Consider the following 24,334-nt stretch of genomic DNA (forward strand, 5'->3'; position numbering starts at 1 on the left):
CTATTTACAGATGGAATGATCGGTGAGCTGCTCTGACAGCTGGTGCTTAAAGCTAGTGAGGGAGATATGAGTCTCCAGCTTCAGCGATTTTTGAAGTTCGTTCCAGTCATTGGCAGCAGAGAACTGGAGGGAAAGGCGGCCAAAGGAGGAATTGGCTTTGGGGGTGACAAATGAAATATACCTGCTGGAGCGCGTGCTGCGGGTGGGTGCTGCTATGGTGACCAGTGAACTGAGATAAGGTGGGGCTTTACCTAGCAAAGACTTGTAGATGACCTGGAGCCAGTGGGTTTGGCGATGAGGAATGGGCCAAAAGTAATCCAACTTATTGTGGGAAGCTTGTGGAAGGCTACCAAAAACGTTTGACCAAAGTTAAGCACAATGCTACCAAATACTAATTGACTGTATGTAAACTTCTGACCCACTGTGAATGTGATGAAAGAAATAAAACCTGAAATAAATCACTCTACTATTATTCTGACATTACACATTCATAAAATAAAGTGGTGATCCTAACTGACCTAAGACAGGGAATTTTTGCGGAAAGACGCATTTCAGTTGAATGTATTCAGTTGTACAGCTGACTTGGTATCACCCTTACTTTACCCCACTATGCGCTGCAATGAACAGTCTTTTTTGAGAACAGTGATTAAGTTATATTGTTAGCCTAAATTATGATTATATAATCATCACATGACTATAATCATTTTTATGGTGTAAGTTAGCTTCCCAAGGACCACCTATGTCAGAATAACTGTCCACATTTACTTTTCCTCAGCCAACAAAATGAGTAACCTATGTAAAAAAGTTGACCTATTCTATTGGTCAGCTTGTCATTCTGTGCGAGAAAGAAATAGCCTATTGCAAACAGACTCTGGCACAGTTGTGGTACGATAAACCCCAAATTCATACAGCCAGTAGGTCTATGCTAAATATGATTTTCTTTAAGGGGGGGGGGGACACCTTAAAAAGCAATGAGGCTCATGCAACAGATCTGAACGTTTCGCTTAAAATGTTGATAAACTTAAGCGCAGCGATGAGCAGAAGGCTGCGTGGGAATGTTCATTCCGTTATGCAGTTAGCGGATAAACAACCGTTTTTGTGACCGAGAGGAAAATACCCTTTCAAAATTTAGAAAGAGGGGTTAATGTCTTAAGAAATATTCACGACCTTTGACTTGTTCCACATGTTGTTACAGCCTGAATAAAACATGTATTCAATTGAGATGTTTTTCTAGATAAAACATTTATTAAATTGAGATGTTTTTCTAGATGTTTACAAATTTATAAAACATTTATTAAATTGAGATGTTTTTCTAGATGTTTACAAATTATAATAAAACGTATTCAATTGAGATGTTTTTCTAGATGTTTACAAATTAATAAAACATTTATTAAATTGAGATGTTTTTCTAGATGTTTACAAATTAATAAAACATGTATTAAATTGAGATGTTTTTCTAGATGTTTACAAATTAATAAAACATGTATTCAATTGAGATGTTTTTCTAGATGTTTACAAATTAATAAAACATTTATTAAATTGAGATTTGTTGTCACTGGCCTACACACAATACCTCAATGATGAAGTGGAATGTTTTTCTAGATGTTTACAAATTAATAAAACATGAAAAATTGATATGTCTTGAGTCAAGTTTTCAACCCCATTTGTTATGGCAAACCTAAATAAGTTCAGGAGTAAAAATGTGCTTAACGAGTCACATAAATCACTATGTCTTCAGTAATAATGAATGACTAACTAATCTCTGTACTCCACATATACAATTATCTGTAAGGTCCCTCAGTCGAGCTGTGAATTTCAAACACAGATTCAACCACAAAGACCAGGGAGGTTTTCTTTCCAATCAGTTGTTTTGTGATAAGGTAGGGGTGGTCACAGAAGATAGCCCTACTTGGAAAAAAGACCATGTCCATATTATGGCAAAATCAGCTCAAATAAGCAAAGAGAAATGAGTCAATCTGGATAATGTCAAGAATTTAACAATTCTTCAAGTGCAGTCACAAAAACAATCCAGCGCTATGATGAAACTAGGCTCTCATGAGGACCGCCACAGGAATGGAAGACCCAGAGTTACATCTGCTGCAGAGGATATGTTCATTAGAGTTAATTGCTTCAGAGGTCAAGCAACAGACACATCTCAACATCAACTGTTCAGAGGAGACTGTGTGAATCAGGCCTTCGCGGTTGAATTGCTGCAAGGAAACTACTACTAAAGGACACCAATAATAAGAGACTTATTTTTTTTCTTTTTCTTTTTCTTTTTAACTAGGCAAGTCAGTTAAGAACAAATTCTTATTTACAATGACGGCTTACCCCAGGCCACTTGTGCGCCACCCTATAAGACTCCCAATCACGACCAGTTGTGATACAGCCTGGGCCAAGAAACACAAGCAATAGACAGACTGGTAGAGTCCAAATTTGAGATTATTGGTTCCAACCGCCGTGTCTTTGTGAGACGCAGAGTAGGTGAATGGATGATCTCTGCATGTGAACAATGGGTCAAACACAATTGACATGGTTTGGAAGGAGTTGGACCGCAGAGTCTAAGGAAAAACGGCCAACAAGTGAAGCCGGATGAGAGAATGCAAAGGGTGGCTTCTTTGAAGAATCTAAAATATATTCAGATTTAACACTTCTTTGGTTACTACATGATTTCATAGTTTTGAGGTCTTCACTATTATTCTACAATGTAGAAAATAGTAAAAATAAATAAAAACCCTTGAATTAGGTGTGTCAACTTATGATGAAAATTATAGGCCTCATCTTTTTAAGTGGGAGAACTTGCACAATTGGTGGCTGACTAAATACTTTCTTGCCCCACTGTGTGTGTGTGTGTGTGTGTGTGTGTGTGTGTAAGATTAAGGGTGTGGGGTTTCCACGTCACCAAGTTCAATCACAAATCAGGCACAAATAGAACTCAAGGGGAAAGTTTATTAGGGATTTTCATACACAGGGAAAGACGGGGGGGGGGGGGATTCACCAATCACCTCACAGTCCACGTTCCGTTTTCCAGGGTAATCCTCACACTGTGGTCCTCAGCTCATCCGGTCTGGTACACAAGGGAGTCCGACAGTCCAAGGCACAACATGTAATCTCACAGATAGTATGCTCTCTTCATAACGCTCTTGGTTCTCTCCTACTCCGCCCCGTTGTGCATGCTGCTTTCCCTTTTTATCCCCAAACACTCCCTCGCTTAACGAGCTACAGTCTTACCTGGATCAAAGTGTCCATATGGCAGAGGCTGGTGTTCTCGCATTTTGTTGAATTTGAGATTTTCTTCAATTTCATTCAGATTTTTATTATTAAAATGAAACAGGCACACGTTATGTCATCGGTAGAAACTGTAGGCTATAAGTATCTCCAACTTGAAATTCCCACCGGGGGCGGGCGGGGGGCTAACGGAACCTGTTTGCTGACTGCAGGGGCGCAACTTTGGTTGTAGAAGTGGGGCGGGATTTTTGTTTTTAAAGAAGGAAAAAAAAAGTGTTATTATATCAACTGTGAAAAACACTCAACAGCCGGCCCGGCTGTTCGGAGGCATCCGTGTGGTCCTAAAGCACACCGTTGCCTTGTTTTGTATCACATTCCAATGATAAATCTGGGGAGGACAGATGTGACCCGATTTGAGGAAACTAGGCATATGTCGTAAGTCACGACTTCACAGGAGAGCCATTTGAACGTTATTTAAAAAAAGGTATTCAAAAAAAAATAACATTTTTTTGGCAGAATTTGCCTTCTCGAACATGTGAACTTTCATGTGCCTTAATAACAAACTTGAATGCCATCCGTAAATACAAATAAAATAGTTAAATTACGAGCTTTGTTGGTTAAGCCACAGAACAAGCAACCTTCCCACTAGCCATGATTGACTGAGATAATGAGTGGGCTGGACATGCTGAGAGAGGAGTTCGGATTGGTCTGCCATATAGAAGGCTTCTGTCTATTTGAGCTCATCACTGTGTTGGTAATCCTGTCGAATGCGGCTTTTTTCAATGTATTGTGTAGTGGAGCTGCATAAGTGTTGGTCTCCACTTTCAAGTTTTGAAATCAGTGGAATTAGAGTATGATAGCTAAAGTGATGGAGAAAACACCTGTCGCCGGATTACATGTTCAAGCTAAGGGCAACCGTGGTATGGCATTCCTGAGAGGGAGACCCGTCCATCATGCATGATGATGTGTACAGGTAAAATAATCTAGCATTAGCTAGCTACATTTTCAGATATTACACGTTTCTAATCTTGACAGAAAGTGGTTTCATTTCAAGCTAAAGTGTACTGTTAACTAGCTAGCTAGCGTTATAATTTGTATCCCAGAGTCGTATTCATGCAGAGTAGTAATGACATGATTTGGCACTGTGTTCATTGTTTAGTATTAACTAGCTAATGTTAGCTAACGTTTCGTGACGTGTGTGATTCTAAACATTGTTTACCTAGCTAGTGCACTGTTAGCTAGCTAGCTAACGTTAGCTGGCTGGCTCTCTATCTGATGTTATTATTTGTATCCCAGAGCCATTTACTTTTCTAGTTAGAGCCTAATGTTAGCTAGCTAACATTGAACCTGGTTGGTTAGCTTCCAGCACCGTGGCATTGTTGAATCCCAAAAGTGAGTTTACAAGTTTATCAACTTTCAAAGCAGAATTACTTCCCCATTGTTCCTCAACTTGCAGTGTATGATATACAATTTTGTAGCTCTGAGTCTCTACTTTTATCCAATGTAAAAAAAAAACACAATTTCAAATGTTGCTACATAAGACCGAATCCAGGTGGTGAGTCACATATATACAATTTCAGTATGTGGGGGGGGCATGTACCCAGTGAAAGTTGCGTCTCTGGCTCACTGTTCCATTCATAGGAATACTCACAGCAGGGGCCTGTCAGCATGACCCCCTTGTTGGTCTTCTCTATGATACATGTTCGGCTGCAAACTGGACATCTCTCCAATATCTGCAGCAGACAATCTTATGAGGTGGTGTTGACTGGGAGGGCCTGTGACAGGGTGATATAATAGCCAAGTTACAACTTGCATTTTCTTCTGAAGAAAGAACGAAGCTTTTTGCAAGTGCACTTCAAAAACAAAAATGACTCAACTCGCTGTATCTTGCTTGGCTGAGGAATTAGCCTACTGTTTTATCAAGCCGGGTATTTTTTTAAACATTTTTCTTTATACAACTTTGCATATTTCACATAACACACATTACCTGTCGTTGTTAATGAAGCTGTCTGTCATCAGGGCAGTAACTCAGGTCACTATCAGAGGCTTTAAGATTTCCTTTTCATAGTATTCAAGTGAGACTCTAGCAACAACACAGGTGTCACAAAGGTCTCATGACACACTTTTATTCTGAGGTCTCACCTGACAAACTGTGAAAATAGCAAGTGAACAGTGAATGAAATTATCGCTAAACCATTGCAATCACACATTGAAGAACATGTTACTATACGCATATTTTCCCTTTCTGGTAGGTCCCGGCATCCGTTCATGACTAGGGGGATCAGTCTGGCAGGGTTAACTAACTAACTAACTAATGTCATCAACACTCATTTATAAACATAAAGTAATAACGTCATCTCAAATTCTATGTAGACTGACCGCTTCCAGATTGGATTAGATTCAGGCCGGTGACGCCGCTATAATATGCCACCAGCTGTGACATGATTTGTTATGGCCCTGGGTTGGTTTGTTGCTGCTAGTTAGTTCACTGTTGTAGTCAGACATGAGCTGGCCTAGTACCACCATAGCTGCATCCGATATTTATTTGATATGGGTTGCTCCTCGGGAGGCTAATATGACTGTTTAGTCTAAATTACACTAATTTACAGTGGCATGGGGAAAAGATGGCATTGCTAAAGTAGGCAAATAATTAGTAGGAAACAACTTTGCCATATTATGATGTCATCAAATTTACTTTCGAGAGATAGCAATGTTTGCGACTACTGTCACTTGCAAACTTTGTAAAAAAAAACAAAAAAACTGGCAATGCTAATGTTAGCTAGCTAAAATACGGTGGTCCCCTCAATCTTCGTTGGCTGGCTAAAGTTCTACTGCATCTAAAGTCATTCTGGTGACATCACAATCATGACAAAAGGTTTTCTTACTAATTATTTGCATTCCTTTGAAACGTTATTGTGTTTCCATGCCTAAATATACATAACCAGATACATAAGCAGCTGTCTATGGTCTAGCTGATGATATACTCACCACCACTGGAGACCAACAAACTCCAACCTATTCCGCATGATAGCATCTAGTGATGCACTAATATGACATTTTTGACTGGTACCGATATACGATATTTTCCTTGCCAAAAAAAACTATACCAATATAAAACATTTTTAGCGGCCTTTTAAGCATTCTGGTACAGTTAAATAATTAACACACACACATAGACACAGCAGTCTAAGGCATTGCATCTCAGTGCAAGAGGCGTCACTACAGTCCCAGGTTCGAATCCAGGCTGTATCACATCCGGCCATGATTGGGAGTTCCATAGGGCGGCGCACAATTGGCCCAGCGTCGTCCGGGCCGTCATTGTATATAGGAATTTGTTCTTAACTGACTTGCCTAGTTAAATAAAGGTTACACACACACACCACACTGACAAAAAGTTATTTTGTTGACATTTACATATGTCCCCATTACCAGTAAAACATAATCAAAACCTATTTCTTTCACTTACTTGCTGTGCTGTTTCGTTGTTCAGTCGTTTCATTCTCAACCAGGATTTCTATGGAACGCCGTTTGGGTCGTTGCTGGTCAAAAAAGATACATGTCAAATAACACTTTGACCAATCAGGAGCTGAATATGACTGCATAATAATGTTACGCGTTCATACATTTTTTACGTAGATATTACACATTGAGTACACTATCACTTGTATTTCATATGTCATAACGAGACATATTTAACCAGGTCCTTTACATAGCAGAGACTTGTAGATAACCTGTAGCCAGTGGGTTTGGCGACGAGTATGAAGCGAGGGCCAACCAACGAGAGCGTACAGGTCGCAATGGTGGGTAGTGTATGGGGTTTTGGTGACAAAACGGATGGCACTGTGATAGACTGCGTCCAGCAGGAGCGGGCAGTGATCCATTGAATAGCATTCATTTAGTTTTACCTGCGTTTAAGAGCAGTTGGAGGCCCTGGAAGGAGAGTTGTATCGTCTGGAGGTTAGTTAACACAGTGTCCAAAGAGGGGCCAGAAGTATACAGAATGGTGTCGTCTGCGTAGAGGTGGATCAGAGAATCACCAGCAGCAAGAGCAACATCATTTATGTATGCAGAGAAGAGAGTCGACCCAAGAATTGAACCCTGTGGTACACCCATAGAGACTGCCAGAGGTCCGGACAACAGGCCCTCCAATTTGACACACTGAACTCTATCAGAAAAGGAGTTGGTGAACCAGGCAAGGCAATCATTTGAGAAACCAAGGCTGTCGAGTCTGCCAATAAGAATGTGGTGATTGACAGAATCGAAAGCCTTGGCCAGGTTGATGAATATGGCTGCACAGTAATGTCTCTTATCGATGGCGGTTATGATGTCGTTTAGGACCTTGAGCGTGGTTGAGGTGCACCCATGACCAGCTCTGAAACCAGATTGCATATCGGATAAGGTACGGTGGGATTCGAAATGGTCGGTAATCTGTTTGTTAACTTGGCTTTCGAAGACCTTAGAAAGACAGGGTAGGATAGATATAGGTCTGTAGCAGTTTGGGTCTAGAGTGTCACCCCCTTTGAAGAGGGGGATGACCGCCGCAGCTTTCCAATCTTTGGGAATCTCAGACGATACGAAAGAGAGGTTGAACAGACTAGTAATAGGGGTTGCAACAATTTTGGCAGATAATTTTAGAAAGAGAGGGTCCAGATTGTCTAGCCTGGCTGATTTGTAGGGGTCCAGATTTTGCAGCTCTTTCAGAACATCAGCTATCTGGATTTGGGTGAAGGAGAAATGGTGGGGGCTTTGGCGGGTTGCTGTGGAGGGTGCCGGGCAGTTGACCGGGGTAGCCAGGTGGAAAGCATGGCCAGCCGTAGAGAAATGTTTATTGAAATTCTCAATTATAGTGGATTTATCGGTGGTAAGTATTTCCTAGCCTCAGAGCAGTGGGCAGCTGGGAGGAGGTGCTCTTATTCTCCATGGACTTTACAGTGTCCCAGAACCTTTTTGACTTAGTACTACAGGATGCACATTTCTGTTTGAAAAAGCTAGCCTTTGCTTTTCTAACTGCCTGTGTATATTTGTTCCTAACTTCCATGAAAAGTTGCATATCAGGGCAGGCTATTTGATGCTAATGCAGAACGCCACAGGATGTTTTTGTGCTGGTCAAGGGCAGACCGGTCTGGAGTGAACCAAGGACTTTATCTATTCCTAGTTCTACATTTTTTGAGTGGGGCATGCTTATTTAAGATGGTGAGGAAGGCACTTTTAAAGAACAGCCAGTCATCCTCTACTGACGGGATGAGGTCAATGTCATTTCAGGATACCCCGGCCAGGTCAATTAGAAAGACCTCCTCGCAGAAGTGTTTTAGGGAGCGTTTGACAGTGATGAGGGGTGGTCGTTTGTTCGCAGACCCATTATGGATGCAGGCAATGAGGCAGTGATTGCTGAGATCTTGATTGAAAACAGCAGAGGTGTATTTGGAGGGCGAGTTCGTTAGGATGACATCTATGAGGGTGCCTGTGTTTACGGATTTAAAGTTGTACCTGGTAGGTTCATTGATAATTTGTGTGAGATTGAGGGCATCAAGCTTAGATTGTAGGATGGCCGGGGTGTTAAGCATGTCCCAGGTTAGGTCACCTAGTAGCACAAGCTCAGAAGATAGATAGGGGGCAATCAATTAACATATGGTATTGAGGGCACAGCTGGGGGCAAACAGTGAAATAGCAAGCGGCAACAGTGAAAGACTTGACTCTGGAAAGGTGAATTTTTAGAAGTAGAAGCTCGAATTGTTTGAGTACAGACTTGGATAGTAATACAGAACTCTGCAGGCTATCTTTGCAGTAGATTGCAACACCGCCCCCTTTGACAGTTCTATCTTGGCGGAAAATGTTATAGTTAGCGATAGAGATTTCAGAGTTTTTGGAGGTTTTCCTAAGCCTGGATTTAAACACGGCTAAGACATCCGGGTTGGCAGAGTAAGCTAAAGCAGTGAGTAAAACAAACTTAGGGAGTACGCTTCTAATGTTAACATGCATGAAACCAAGGCTTTTACGGTAACAGAAGTCAACAAATGAGAGCTCCTGGGGAGTGGGAGTGGAGCTAGGCACTGCAGGACCTGGATTAACCTCCACATCACCAGAGGAACAGAGGATAAGGGTACGGCCAAAGGCTATACGAACTGGCCGTCTAGCACGTTCGGAACAGAGAGTAAAAGGAGCAGGTTTCTAGGCACAATAGCATAGATTCAAGGCATAGTGTACAGACAAAGGTAAGGTAGGACGTGAGTACATTGGAGGTAAACCTAGGCATTGAGTAATGATGAGAGAGATATAGTCTCTAGAGACGTTAAAAACAGGTGATGTCATCTCATATGTAGGAAGTTGAACAACATGGTTGGTTCAGGGATATTGAGCAGGGCTAGAGGCTCCACAGTGAAATAAGAAAGTTATCACTAACCAGGACAGTAATGGACGCGGCATATTGATATTAGAGAGAGGCATGCGTAGCCAAGTGAACATATGGGTCCAGTGAGTGGTTGGGCTGACTGGGGACACGGCAATTCAGACAGTTAGCAGGCCGATGCTAACAGTTAGCAGACCGGGGCTGGCAAACTAGCAGCTAGCAGACCGGGTTAGCAAGCAAGCAGTTGGCAGGCCGGGGCTAGCAAGCAAGCAGTTGGCAGGCCGGGGCTAGCAGTTGGCAGGCCGGGGCTAGCAGTTGGCAGGCCGGGGCTAGCAGTTGGCAGGCCGGGGCAAGCAGTTGGCAGGCCGGTGCAAGCAGTTGGCAGGCCGGGGCTAGCAGTTGGCAGGCCGGGGCTAGCAGTTGGCAGGCCGGGGCTAGCAGTTGGCAGGCCGGGGCTAGCAAGTTAGCCTTTGGGGGACGGCGCGATGGGGGTAAGTCTGTTTAAGCCTCTTCGTGCGGTGACGTCGCTAGACCAGTCGTGGAATTTGTAGGGTTCCAAGTAGCTCTAGGTAGCTAGTAGGCCGCGGTTAGCAGAATGGGCCTTCAGCGGACGTCGCGCCTGAGGGGCCTGTTGGAATTCTCGGCCAGATTGTCGGTATTCCAGTCGTAGAGGATCGGTGGGCTTCTGTGCCCCGTACCGGCAATAGAAGGGGTCCGGATATTGTAACCCAGGAGTGGGCTTCGTTGGTAGCACAGGAGCCCTGGCCGGGCTAGCTTCAGGCTAATTGGTGCTTGCTCTGGGATGGAAATGCTAGCCAGGAATAGTCACTCGGGATTGCGGTAAGCTAGTTGCGAAGATCCAGATGAAAATGTTCAGAGTTTGCGGTAGGAATCCGGGGATATGTGGGAAAAAATAAATAATAGGTCCGTTATGCTCTGGTTTGAGGCACGTTGTTCGAACTGGCGAGAGTTTTCCGAGCTAAAGGTTAGCTGATGACCGCTCGCAATGGTTTGCTGACTGATAGCTGGTAGGTAGTTAGCTGGCTAGCTTCAGTTGAGGGATTCCAGATCCGAAGTAAATAGAAATACTTTAGGAAAAGAAACAGATCCACGCCACATTGAGTGAGGCGGGTTGCAGGAGAGTATTTAGAAGTTGAGGTTTAGGAAAATATTTTTAAAAGATATGCGAAGCAAAAGATGTAAAAAGATATATACAAGGGACACGACAGGACAAAGACGTCTGACTGCTACGCCATCTTGGACATTATGTCATACGTTATATATGTTTGCATGTTAGCTTTGACATCAGTTTTTAACATCGGCGTTAAACCATAGAGTTTGGCTGTGTATCCTGCTGTAATATGCGCCATACATTACATGGTCAATCCTTATAGGGCTTTTCAGGTTCAAAGTGACGTGATCCTTTGTACACGTTGGTTGGGGGCGATGAAACAACAGAGAAGCCCCTTTCAATGACTTAAAAAAGCGAAGTGGACGGCAGGGTGATTTTGCACACGGAGCTTGGTAAAATGGGGCAGGATTTGTTGACATTGTAATTGTATTTTGGTTAGGTTATCTGAACCCAACCTTAATTTACTTGTTGTGATGCACTGAGGTTGACCAAGGGTCATGTTTTTCGAGGTTAGTGTCTGTGTGTGTTGTGTACGGTGCGCTCGTGTCTAGTCCACACTTCGTGTAGTTGTTAGTAATAATGCAAATGATACCCGTCTGCTGATAACTGGAATTCTCAAAGCGGATGCGAGGTAAATGCTAACGAGTGCATGCAAACATTTACTACTAGGACAGACAGCCCAGCTCTACCGTTCGAGCTTTTGCGGCACAGGCGATAGCGCGCTGGACTTCGGGCTAGAAGGTCGAGGGTTCGAGACCTGCTCCCTGCTGTTTCATTGCATTATTATCTCAACGCAGTTTGCTGCACGCACAAGACAAATATTAGGCAGCAGGGATCTTAATCCTGGAGGGGATTGTCTCTGCTGCTGTTAACAAGAGTGGCACTGCATCTCAGTGCTAGAAGCGTCACTACTGACCCTGGTTCGATTCCAGGCTGTATCACAACCGGTTGTGAGACCCTATGGGAGTCCCATAGAGCGGCGCACGATTAGCCCAGTGTCGTCCGAGTTAGGTTTTGGCCGGGGTAGGCTGTCATTTTAAAAACACATTTGTTCTTAACTGACTTGCCTAGTTTAATAAAGGTTAAATAAAATAACAAAATAATAAAAGAAGCTTGATCTTGCAAGCTAAAAGTAGCCACTTAGCTAATATTAGCAAGTTAGCAAAACCCAGCTGGAAAACATTTATTTGCCACATCATAGGTTGTTAATGTAATAGTTATAAGGTATATAGCTGTGAACTTGCCTACTTAAATAAAGGTTAAATAAAACAAATATATATATTTTTAAATCACTCCTTGCAATGCAGAAGTGACTCAACTCACGAAGCTCCCATTTTGCTTGTTGTTCTTCTTTGTAAACAAACACACGTGACTGGCTCAAACCGCTCTATGGGCCCTGGTCAAAAGCAGTGCATTTTACAGGCAATCGGTTGTCATTTGGGACACACCCCGTGTTTCTCCTCAAGACGATTCCTCACTGCCACACTGGCAGAAATAGTGGGTGTGTGTGTGTCGTACATGGATGAATTTGTTTGTGTACGTGCACCAAAGTGCAGCGTTTGCCTGTTTCTATGTGGTTCTGGTTTACTTTTCATGCATGTTGTCATTCAGCGTCTCTAGCACTTAAAGGGTTAACTCAGTGGGGAGAGGCCAGCTCCCCCTACCAGGCACCACATTGGTTAAAGAGAGAGAGGCCAGCTCCCCCTACCAGGCACCACATTGGTTAAAGAGAGAGAGGCCAGCTCCCCCTACCAGCCACCACATTGGTTAAAGAGAGAGAGGCCAGCTCCCCCTACCAGGCAACACATTGGTTAAAGAGAGAGAGGCCAGCTCCCCCTACCAGGCAACACATTGGTTAAAGAGAGTGAGGCCAGCTCCCCCTACCAGGCAACACATTGGTTAAAGAGAGTGAGGCCAGCTCCCCCTACCAGGCAACACATTGGTTAAAGAGAGAGAGGCCAGCTCCCCCTACCAGCCACCACATTGGTTAAAGAGAGAGAGGCCAGCTCCCCCTACCAGGCAACACATTGGTTAAAAGAGAGAGGCCAGCTCCCCTACCAGCCACCACATTGGTTAAAAAGAGAGAGGCCAGCTCCCCCTACCAGGCAACACATTGGTTAAAGAGAGAGAGGCCAGCTCCCCCTACCAGGCAACACATTGGTTAAAGAGAGAGAGGCCAGCTCCCCTACCAGCCACCACATTGGTTAAAGAGAGAGGCCAGCTCCCCTACCAGGCAACACATTGGTTAAAGAGAGAGGCCAGCTCCCCCTACCAGCCACCACATTGGTCAAAGAGAGAGAGGCCAGCTCCCCCTACCAGGCAACACATTGGTTAAAGAGAGTGAGGCCAGCTCCCCCTACCAGCCACAACATTGGTTAAAGAGAGTGAGGCCAGCTCCCCCTACCAGCCACCACATTGGTTAAAAGAGAGAGGCCAGCTCCCCTACCAGGCAACACATTGGTTAAAAGAGAGAGGCCAGCTCCCCTACCAGGCAACACATTGGTTAAAGAGAGTGAGGCCAGCTCCCCCTACCAGGCAACACATTGGTTAAAGAGAGTGAGGCCAGCTCCCCTACCAGGCAACACATTGGTTAAAGAGAGAGAGGCCAGCTCCCCCTACCAGCCACCACATTGGTTAAAAGAGAGAGGCCAGCTCCCCTACCAGGCAACACATTGGTTAAAAGAGAGAGGCCAGCTCCCCCTACCAGCCACCACATTGGTTAAAGAGAGAGGCCAGCTCCCCCTACCAGGCAACACATTGGTTAAAGAGAGAGAGGCCAGCTCCCCCTACCAGCCACCACATTGGTTAAAGAGAGAGAGGCCAGCTCCCCCTACCAGGCAACACATTGGTTAAAGAGAGAGAGGCCAGCTCCCCCTACCAGCCACCACATTGGTTAAAGAGAGAGAGGCCAGCTCCCCCTACCAGGCAACACATTGGTTAAAGAGAGAGAGGCCAGCTCCCCCTACCAGCCACCACATTGGTCAAAGAGAGAGAGGCCAGCTCCCCCTACCAGGCAACACATTGGTTAAAGAGAGAGAGGCCAGATCCCCCTACCAGGCAACACATTGGTTAAAGAGAGTGAGGCCAGCTCCCCCTACCAGCCACAACATTGGTTAAAGAGAGTGAGGCCAGCTCCCCCTACCAGGCACCACATTGGTTAAAGAGAGAGAGGCCAGCTCCCCCTACCAGGCAACACATTGGTTAAAGAGAGAGAGTCCAGCTCCCCCTACCAGTCAACACATTGGTTAAAGAGAGAGAGGCCAGCTCCCCCTACCAGGCAACACATTGGTTAAAGAGAGAGAGGCCAGCTCCCCCTACCAGGCAACACATTGGTTAAAGAGAGAGAGGCCAGCTCCCCCTACCAGGCAACACATTGGTTAAAGAGAGAGAGGCCAGCTCCCCCTACCAGGCAACACATTGGTTAAAGAGAGTGAGGCCAGCTCCCCCTACCAGCCACAACATTGGTTAAAGAGAGTGAGGCCAGCTCCCCCTACCAGGCACCACATTGGTTAAAGAGAGAGAGACCAGCTCCCCCTACCAGGCAACACATTGGTTAAAGAGAGAGAGGCCAGCTCCCCCTAACCGGGAAACACATTGGTTAAAGAGAGAGAGGCCAGCTCCCCCTACCAGTCACAACATTGGTTAAAGAGAGTGAGGCCAGATCCCCCTACCAGGCAACACATTGGTTAAAGAGAGAGAGGCCAGCTCCCCCTACCAGCCACCACATTGGTTAAAGAGAGAGAGGCCAGCTCCCCCTACCAGGCACCACATTGGTTAAAGAGAGAGAGGCCAGCTCCCCCTACCAGCCACCACATTGGTTAAAGAGAGTGAGGCCAGCTCCCCCTACCAGGCAACACATTGGTTAAAGAGAGTGAGGCCAGCTCCCCCTACCAGGCAACACATTGGTTAAAGAGAGAGAGGCCAGCTCCCCCTACCAGGCAACACATTGGTTAAAGAGAGAGAGGCCAGCTCCCCCTACCAGGCAACACATTGGTTAAAGAGAGTGAGGCCAGCTCCCCCTACCAGTCAACACATTGGTTAAAGAGAGAGAGGCCAGCTCCCCCTACCAGTCAACACATTGGTTAAAGAGAGAGAGGCCAGCTCCCCCTACCAGGCAACACATTGGTTAAAGAGAGAGAGGCCAGCTCCCCCTACCAGGCAACACATTGGTTAAAGAGAGAGAGGCCAGCTCCCCCTACCAGGCAACACATTGGTTAAAGCTGAGGGTGGATCTGCAGCTGCCGCTGTGCGATGGAATGGAGTCAGCACTGGATCAGGAGTGTGTGTGTGTGTGTGTGTGTGTGTGTGTGTGTGTGTGTGTGTGTGTGTGTGTGTGTGTGTGTGTGTGTAGGGCTGCAGGCAATGTGAGTGACTTTTGTGTGTGTTTAGGGATGGGGGAGGGAGTGTGTATAGTGCGGGTGAGAGAGACCGAAGGGGGGGGGGGCAGGCAGAGAGTATTCAACACCCAATATTCAGAGAAAATACTGACAAGAGGGTTTCAATGTTAGCTACTCATTCAGAAACATTGTATCTAATCCCCTCATTTGATACTGTTAAGTGATCTGTAATTAGCTCCTTGTACCACCCCCTCTTACACACACTCAGTCAGAAAGGAAGGACAGAGGTCCATGTTGTACTCGTAGAGAGCTGACCCCATGTCACATGACTGCTGTGACGCTAATGAATCCCAGTAGAGAGACACACACACACCAGAGTAATGTTGGGAGTGGGAGTTGACACAGATATTGCATATCACTTATGCTGGTAAGGGAGTTCAGACAACCACACAGGATTCACAGTGTCGGTCAGTGTAATGCGGTGTCAGTCAGTGTAATATAATGCAGTGTCAGTCAGTATAATATAATGCAGTGTCAGTCAGTGTAATATAATGCAGTGTCAGTCAGTATAATATAATGCAGTGTCAGTCACTATAATATAATGCAGTGTCAGTCACTATAATATAATGCAGTGTCAGTCACTATAATATAATGCAGTGTCAGTCAGTGTAATGTGGTGTCAGTCAGTGTAATATAATGCAGTGTCAGTCACTATAATATAATGCAGTGTCAGTCAGTGTAATATAATGCAGTGTCAGTCAGTATAATATAATGCAGTGTCGGTCAGTGTAATATAATGCAGTGTCAGTCACTATAATATAATGCAGTGTCAGTCAGTGTAATATAATGCAGTGTCAGTCAGTATAATATAATGCAGTGTCAGTCAGTATAATATAATGCAGTGTCAGTCAGTATAATATAATGCAGTGTCAGTCAGTATAATATAATGCAGTGTCAGTCAGTATAATATAATGCAGTGTCAGTCAGTATAATATAATGCAGTGTCAGTCAGTATAATATAATGCAGTGTCAGTCAGTATAATATAATGCAGTGTCAGTCAGTATAATAGAATGCAGTGTCAGTCAGTATAATATAATGCAGTGTCAGTCAGTGTAATATAATGCAGTGTCAGTCAGTATAATATAATGCAGTGTCAGTCAGTATAATATAATGCAGTGTCAGTCAGTATAATATAATGCAGTGTCAGTCAGTATAATATAATGCAGTGTCAGTCAGTATAATATAATGCAGTGTCAGTCAGTGTAATATAATGCAGTGTCAGTCAGTATAATATAATGCAGTGTCAGTCAGTATAATATAATGCAGTGTCAGTCAGTATAATATAATGCAGTGTCAGTCAGTATAATATAATGCAGTGTCAGTCAGTATAATATAATGCAGTGTCAGTCAGTGTAATATAATGCAGTGTCAGTCAGTATAATATAATGCAGTGTCAGTCAGTATAATATAATGCAGTGTCAGTCAGTATAATATAATGCAGTGTCAGTCACTATAATATAATGCAGTGTCAGTCAGTGTAATGCGGTGTCGGTCAGTATAATAGAATGTAGTGTCAGTCAGTATAATAGAATGTAGTGTCAGTCAGTGTAATATAATGCAGTGTCAGTCAGTATAATATAATGCAGTGTCAGTCAGTATAATATAATGCAGTGTCAGTCAGTATAATATAATGCAGTGTCAGTCAGTATAATATAATGCAGTGTCAGTCAGTATAATATAATGCAGTGTCAGTCAGTATTATATAATGCAGTGTCAGTCAGTATAATATAATGCAGTGTCAGTCAGTATAATATAATGCAGTGTCAGTCACTATAATATAATGCAGTGTCAGTCACTATAATATAATGCAGAGTCAGTCAGTGTAATGCGGTGTCAGTCAGTGTAATATAATGCAGTGTCAGTCAGTATAATATAATGCAGTGTCAGTCAGTATTATATAATGCAGTGTCAGTCAGTATAATATAATGCAGTGTCAGTCAGTATTATATAATGCAGTGTCAGTCAGTGTAATAGAATGCAGTGTCAGTCAGTATTATATAATGCAGTGTCAGTCAGTATTATATAATGCAGTGTCAGTCAGTATTATATAATGCAGTGTCAGTCAGTGTAATATAATGCAGTGTCAGTCAGTATTATATAATGCAGTGTCAGTCAGTATTATATAATGCAGTGTCAGTCAGTGTAATAGAATGCAGTGTCAGTCAGTGTAATATAATGCAGTGTCAGTCAGATCCCCTTTTCTGTGGTGTTGTTTTGCTCTACATTGTAATGGTTGTTGACCTGTAATGATATATTTGTCCGTGTTTGCGGTTGCTTCAAAAGGTTCAGCAGAGCAGTAGCGGAGTTTATCAAATCAAATTGTATTCGTCACATTCTTGGCAAACAAAAGGTGTTGACACTGTCTGGATTAAGGGCCATTCTGTGCCTTTGGCTAATACTCCTTTTTCTGCTGTGATATTGTTTTGATATCGAGTAGCGTGATACTAAACCTGTTATCGGTATCCAAGTCAACGTTCTGGTATCGTGACAACACTAGTATGTGTGTGAGTGTGTGAGTGTATTCTTGCCAGATTGGCAGTAGATGAAGTGTGTGTGTGTTGCCTGGGTCACCTTGTTAGAAAGTAACATTTAGTGATTTCAGAGCAAACCTGGGTCAAACATACATACCAAATACTATTATAATTACCAAATATCCTATTACTAAACCCTCCTCCTTCCACAGTGTGTCCCACCAGCTGTAAGCACCGGGCCTGCACCAGAGACAACCAATGTTGCCATGAACAGTGTCTGGGAGGCTGCTCTGAGCCCCACAACAGCAGCAGCTGTGTTGCCTGCAAGAACCTCCAGCACCAGGTAAAGTTGGGATGACTTCAACACACCTTTCACAATCACATTAGTTGACAGTTTATGTGGGGGGGGGGCTGATGTAGATACTTCTATATACAACGCCAAGAGAAATTCCTTGTGACTTTTGTTGCATAAAAATCGTGTTTCTGATTCTAGATGTTAGAGATGATTCATTATTTAAAGGTCCAGAGCAGTCAAAACGTGATGTTTCTGTGTTTTCTAAACACTATATGGCCAACAGTAGGTGGACACACCTTCAAATAATTGGATCCGGGTATTTCAACCACACCTGTTGCTGACAGGTCTAAAGAAAATGGAGTATGCAGCCATGCAATCTCCACAGACAAACATTGGCAAGTAGAATGGCCTTACTGAAGAGCTCAAGTGACTTTCAATGTGGCACCGTCATAGGATGCCCCCATTCCAACAAGTCAGTTCGTCAAATTTTTGCTCTGCTAGAGCTTCCCCGGTCAACTGTAAGTGCTGTTATTGTCAAGTGGAAACGTCTAGGAGCAACAACGGCTCAGCCGCAAAGTGATAGGCCCCACAAGCTCACAGAACGCGATCGCCAAGTGCTGAATAATGTAGCGCGTTAAAATCGCCTGTCCTCTGTTGCAACACTCGCTACAGAGTTCCAAACTGTCTCTAGAAGCAACGTCAGCACAAGAACTGTTCGTTGGGAGCTTCATGAAATGGGTTCCCATGGCCGAGCAGCCGCACACAAGCCTAAGATCACCATGTGTAGTGCCAAGTGTCGGCTGGAGAGGTGTAAAGCTCACCACCATTGGAGCAGTGGAAACGCGTTCTCTGGAGTTAAGAACCACGTTTCACCATCTGGCAGTCCGACAGACGAATCTGGGTTCGACGGATGCCAAGAAAACGCTACCTGCCCAAATGCATAGTGCCAACTGTAAAGTTCAGTGGAGGAGGATAGTAGTCTGGGGCTGTTTTTCATGGTTTGGGCCCCTTCGTTCCAGTGAAGGGAAATCTTAAAGCTACAGCATACAATGACATTCTAGACGATTCTGTGCTTCCATCTGTGTGGCAACAGTTTGGGGAAGGCCCTTTCCTGTTTCAGCATGACGATGCACCCGTGCACAAAGCGAGGTCCACACAGAAACGGTTTGTCGAGATAAGTGTGGAAGAACTTGATTGGCCTGCACAGAGCCCTGACCTCAACCCCATCGAACACCTTTGGGATGAATTGGAACGCCGACTGCTAGCCAGGCCTAATCACCCAATATCAGTGCCCGACCTCACTAATACTCTTGTGGCTGAATGGAAGCAAGTCCCTGCAGCAGTGGTCCAACATCTAGTGGAAAGTCTTCCCAGAAGAGTGGAGGCTGTTATAGCAGCAATGTTCCAACATCTAGTGGAAAGTCTTCCCAGAAGAGTGGAGGCTGTTATAGCAGCAATGTTCCAACATCTAGTGGAAAGTCTTCCCAGAAGAGTGGAGGCTGTTATAGCAGCATTGTTCCAACATCTAGTGGAAAGTCTTCCCAGAAGAGTGGAGGCTGTTATAGTTCCAACATCTAGTGGAAAGCATTGTTCCAACATCTAGTGGAAAGTCTTCCCAGAAGAGTGGAGGCTGTTATAGCAGCATTGTTCCAACATCTAGTGGAAAGTCTTCCCAGAAGAGTGGAGGCTGTTATAGCAGCATTGTTCCAACATCTAGTGGAAAGTCTTCCCAGAAGAGTGGAGGCTGTTATAGCAGCATTGTTCCAACATCTAGTGGAAAGTCTTCCCAGAAGAGTGGAGGCTGTTATAGCAGCATTGTTCCAACATCTAGTGGAAAGCCTTCCCAGAAGAGTGAAGGCTGTTATAGCAGCAAAGGGGGGGGCCAAATCCATATTTATGTCCATGATTTTGAAATTAGACGTTTGACGAGCAGATGCCCACATACTTTTGGTCCATGTGTATATCCACACTGAGGTCAGAATAATATTGTAAAATTGTGAATGTGATAATTCCCTTCCAGTGTAAGAGTTGTTTAAACGACCGCTTGCTATTTCAGCCTGCTTAGGTGGGAAGGAGTTTTGGCCTTGTTTGTTAAAGCAAGTCTTGTTTATTTAAACTCTTATGTCATATCTGCTATTGCAAATATCACCTACATTTTGTTATTTTACATTCCCAAATGTTCTAATTGATACGGATGCTTACAATTGACTAATAGATTAATCTAACTCATCCATATTCCTTACTACCAGGAGGCCTGTGTGGACCGCTGTCCGCAGGGATACTACACCTACAGGGGCTGGCGCTGCGTCCCCTTCTCCTTCTGCCAGGACCTCCACAACAAGTGTCAGCAGAGCAAGAACAGCGACTGTCACCAGTTCGTCATCCACAATGGAGCCTGTATACCAGAGTGCCCCTCCGGGTATACTACTGTAAACTCCTCCACGTAAGTTTATAGTACAGTACTATTTACTACTTACTGTAAACTCTACCACGTAAGTCTATAATACAGTACTATATGCTACTGTAAACTCTACCACGTAAGTCTATAATACAGTACCCTATACTACTGTAAACTCTACCACATAAGTCTATAATACAGTACTATTTACTACTTACTGTAAACTCTACCACGTATGTCTATAATACAGTACCCTATACTACTGTAAACTCTACCACGTAAGTCTATAATACAGTACTATATACTACTTACTGTAAACTTTACCACGTAAGTTTATAATACAGTACTATATACTACTGGCAACTCTACTACGTAAGTCTATAATACAGTACTATATACTACTGTAAACTCTACCACATAAGTCTATAATACAGTACCCTATACTACTGTAAACTCTAACACATCAGTCTATAATACAGTACTATATACTACTGTAAACTCTACCACGTAAGTCTATAATACAGTACTATTTACTACTTACTGTAAACTCTACCACGTAAGTTTATAATACAGTACTATATACGACTGGCAACTCTACTACGTAAGTCTATAATACAGTACTATATACTACTGTAAACTCTACCACGTAAGTCTATAATACAGTACTATTTACTACTTACTGTAAACTCTACCACGTAAGTCTATAATACAGTACTATTTACTACCTACTGTAAACTCTACCACGTAAGTCTATAATAAGGTACTATATACTACTGTAAACTCTACTTTGTAAGTCTATAATACAGTACTATATACTACTGGCAACTCTACTACGTAATTCTATAATACAGTACTATATACTACTGGCAACTCTACTACGTAATTCTATAATACAGTACTATATAATACTGTAAACTCTACCACATAAGTCTATAATACAGTACTATATACTAATGTCAACTCTACTACGTACGTCTATAATACAGGCGTGTAGATTGAGGGGAAAAAACAATTGAATCAATTTTAGAATAAGGCTGTAACGTAACAAAATGTGGAAAAAGTCAAGGGGTCTGAATACTTTCTGAAATGAGTGTAATAACAAATAATTTGTAGACTGCAAATTGGCCGCAAGAAGCCAAAACAGATATAATATTTGACTAAAACATACACTACTGGTTAAAAGTTTTAGAACACCTACTCATTCAAGGGTTTTTCTTTATTTGTACTATTTTCTACATTGTAGAATAATAGTGAAGACATAAACTATAAAATAACACATATGGAATCCTGTAGTAACCAAAAAAAACGTGTAAAGCAAATCATAAATTATTTTATTTGAGATCCTTCAAATACAGTGCCTTGTAAACTCTACCACGAAAGTATTCGTACTATATACCCCTTGAACTTTGCAGTACTATTTGCCACATTTCAGGCTTCAAACATAAAGATATAAAACTGTACTCTTTTTGTGAAGAATCATACAAGTGGGACACAATCATGAAGTGGCGTGTACATTTATTGGATATTTCAAATTTTTTAACAAATCAAAAACTGAAAAATTGGGTCTGCAAAATTATTGAAAGCCCCCTTAATAACAAATAATTTGTAACTGCAAACCTTTTGCAAAACAGATATAACAGCTAAAACATCACTACTGGTTAAATGTTTTAGATCAGTTTTGCATATCGAGAGACTTTTCTTTTTTTCCCATTCCTCCTTGCAAAACAACTCGAGCTCAGTGAGGTTGGATGGAGAGCATTTGTGAACAGCAAGTTTTAAGTTCTTTCCACAGATCCTTCAAATACAGTGCCTTGCGAAAGTATTTACATTTACATTTAAGTCATTTAGCAGACGCGACCTTATCCAGAGCGACTTACAAATTGTATTTTTTTGTGAATTCACCTTCTGACATCCAGTGGAACAGCCACTTTACAATAGTGCATCTAAATCAAAACTGGGGGGGGGTGGTGAGAAGGATTATTATCCTATCCTAGGTATTCCTTGAAGAGGTGGGGTTTCAGGTGTCTCCGGAAGGTGGTGATTGACTCCGCTGTTTTGCACATCGTGAGGGAGTTTGTTCCACCATTGGGGGCCAAAGCAGCTCGAACAGTTTTGACTGGGCTGAGCATTTGGGAACTGTACTTCCTCAATGGTAGGGAGGCGAATCTCGATTGGATTCAGGTCTGGACTTTGACTTGGCCATTCTAACACCTGGATATGTTTATTTTTGAACCATTCCATTGTAGATTTTGCTTTATGTTTTGGATCATTGTCTTGTTGGAAGACAAATCTCCGTCCCAGTCTCAGGTCTTTTGCAGACTCCATCAGGTTTTCTTCCAGAATGGTCCTGTATTTGGCTCCATCCATCTTCCCATCAATTTTAACCATCGTCCCTGTCCCTGCTGAAGAAAGGCCCAAACCATGATGCTGCCACCACCATGTTTGACAGTGGGGATGGTGTGTTCAGGGTGATGAGCTGTGTTGCTTTTACGCCAAACATAACGTTTTGCATTGTTGCGAAAAAGTTCAATTTTGGTTTCATCTGACCAGAGCACCTTCTTCCGCATGTTTGGTGTGTCTCCCAGGTGGCTTGTGGCAAACTTTAAACAACACTTTTTATGGATATTTTTAAGAAATGTCTTTCTTCTTGCCACTCTTCCATAAAGGCCAGATTTGTGCAATATACGACTGATTGTTGTCCTATGGAAAGAGTCTCCCACCTCAGCTGTAGATCTCTGCAGTTCATCCAGAGTGATCATGGGCCTCTTGGCTGCATCTCGGATCAGTCTTCTCCTTGTATGAGCTGAAAGTTTAGAGGGACGGTCAGGTCTTGGTAGATTTGCAGTGGTCTGATACTCCTTCCATTTCAATATTATCGCTTGCACAGTGCTCCTTGGGATGTTTAAAGCTTGGAAATCTTTTTGTATCCAGCTTTAAACTTCTTCACAACAGTATCTGCGGACCTGCCTGGTGTGTTCCTTGTTTTATGATGCTCTCTGCGCTTTTAACGGACCTCTGAGACTATCACAGTGCAGGTGATTACACACAGGTGGATTGTATTTATCATCATTAGTCATTTAGGTCAACATTGGATCATTCAGAGATCCTCACTGAACTTCTGGAGAGAGTTTGCTGCACTGAAAGTAAAGGGGCTGAATAATTTTGCACGCCCAATTTTTCAGTTTTTGATTTGTTAAAAAAGTTTGAAATATCCAATAAATGTTGTTCCACTTCATGATTGTGTCCCACTTGTTGTTGATTCTTCACAAAAAAATACAGTTTTATATCTTTATGTTTGAAGCCTGAAATGTGGCAAAAGGTCGCAAAGTTCAAGGGGCTGAATACTTTCGCAAGGCACTGTAGCCACCCTTTACCTTGATGACTGCTTTGCACTCTCTTGGCATTCTCTCAACCAGCTTCACCTGGTTGAGAGTTGCACTTGTTGGCTGCTTTTACTTCACTCTGCGGTCCGACTCATCCCAATCCACCTCCTTTTTACAGTCTTTATGTCCACCAATCTGTTTTTATTATTATATTTTTTCAGAAAACTTGGGGGCCAAATTAAATCACCCTCAGGCCGCCGGGTTGGGGAACCATGCCCTATATCCTATGAGGGTGTGTTATCTGATGTGTGCTCTCCCTCTCGTCCTGCAGGTTGGTCTGTACTCCGTGTGCTGGGCTATGTCCTAAGGTGTGTATGGGCCTGAAAATGGTGGACTCTGTGACAGCAGCCCAGGCTCTGAGAGGATGCACCGTTCTCAACGGCAGCATGGATATCAACCTTAGAGGAGGAAGTGAGTATTAGGGACTCATGTCCAACTTACTGCTGTGGGTGTGTGTGTGTGCGCTTACAAAGTAACTTTTGAGTTAATGATGGATATGTGTGTGTAGATAACATAGCAGCAGAGCTGGAGGCTAACCTTGGACAGCTGGAGGAGATTACAGGCTTCCTGAAGGTCCGGCGCTCCTACGCTCTCGTCTCGCTCTCTTTCCTCCGCAACCTACGGGTCATCAGAGGGGACACACTGATGGACGGGTAAGTTGACTTTCTTCCTGACCCTACTGT

At 43.3% G+C, this 24,334-nt stretch overlaps 1 protein-coding gene across 1 annotated transcript in view; it reads left to right on the plus strand.

The window, feature by feature from the left end:
- Nucleotides 1–24,334, plus strand: part of LOC135509425 (insulin receptor-like) — a 157,083-nt gene that overhangs the window by 90,469 nt on the left and 42,280 nt on the right. Inside the window, exons 3-6 of the mRNA XM_064930075.1 lie at nucleotides 17,788–17,918; nucleotides 20,120–20,313; nucleotides 23,923–24,062; nucleotides 24,160–24,304. Coding sequence (XP_064786147.1) covers nucleotides 17,788–17,918; nucleotides 20,120–20,313; nucleotides 23,923–24,062; nucleotides 24,160–24,304 — 610 coding nt within the window. The remainder of the gene's footprint in view (nucleotides 1–17,787; nucleotides 17,919–20,119; nucleotides 20,314–23,922; nucleotides 24,063–24,159; nucleotides 24,305–24,334) is intronic.

The sequence above is a fragment of the Oncorhynchus masou genome, chromosome 3 (genome assembly GCF_036934945.1).
Source record: "Oncorhynchus masou masou isolate Uvic2021 chromosome 3, UVic_Omas_1.1, whole genome shotgun sequence".
In the NCBI taxonomy this organism is placed as follows: domain Eukaryota; kingdom Metazoa; phylum Chordata; class Actinopteri; order Salmoniformes; family Salmonidae; genus Oncorhynchus; species Oncorhynchus masou.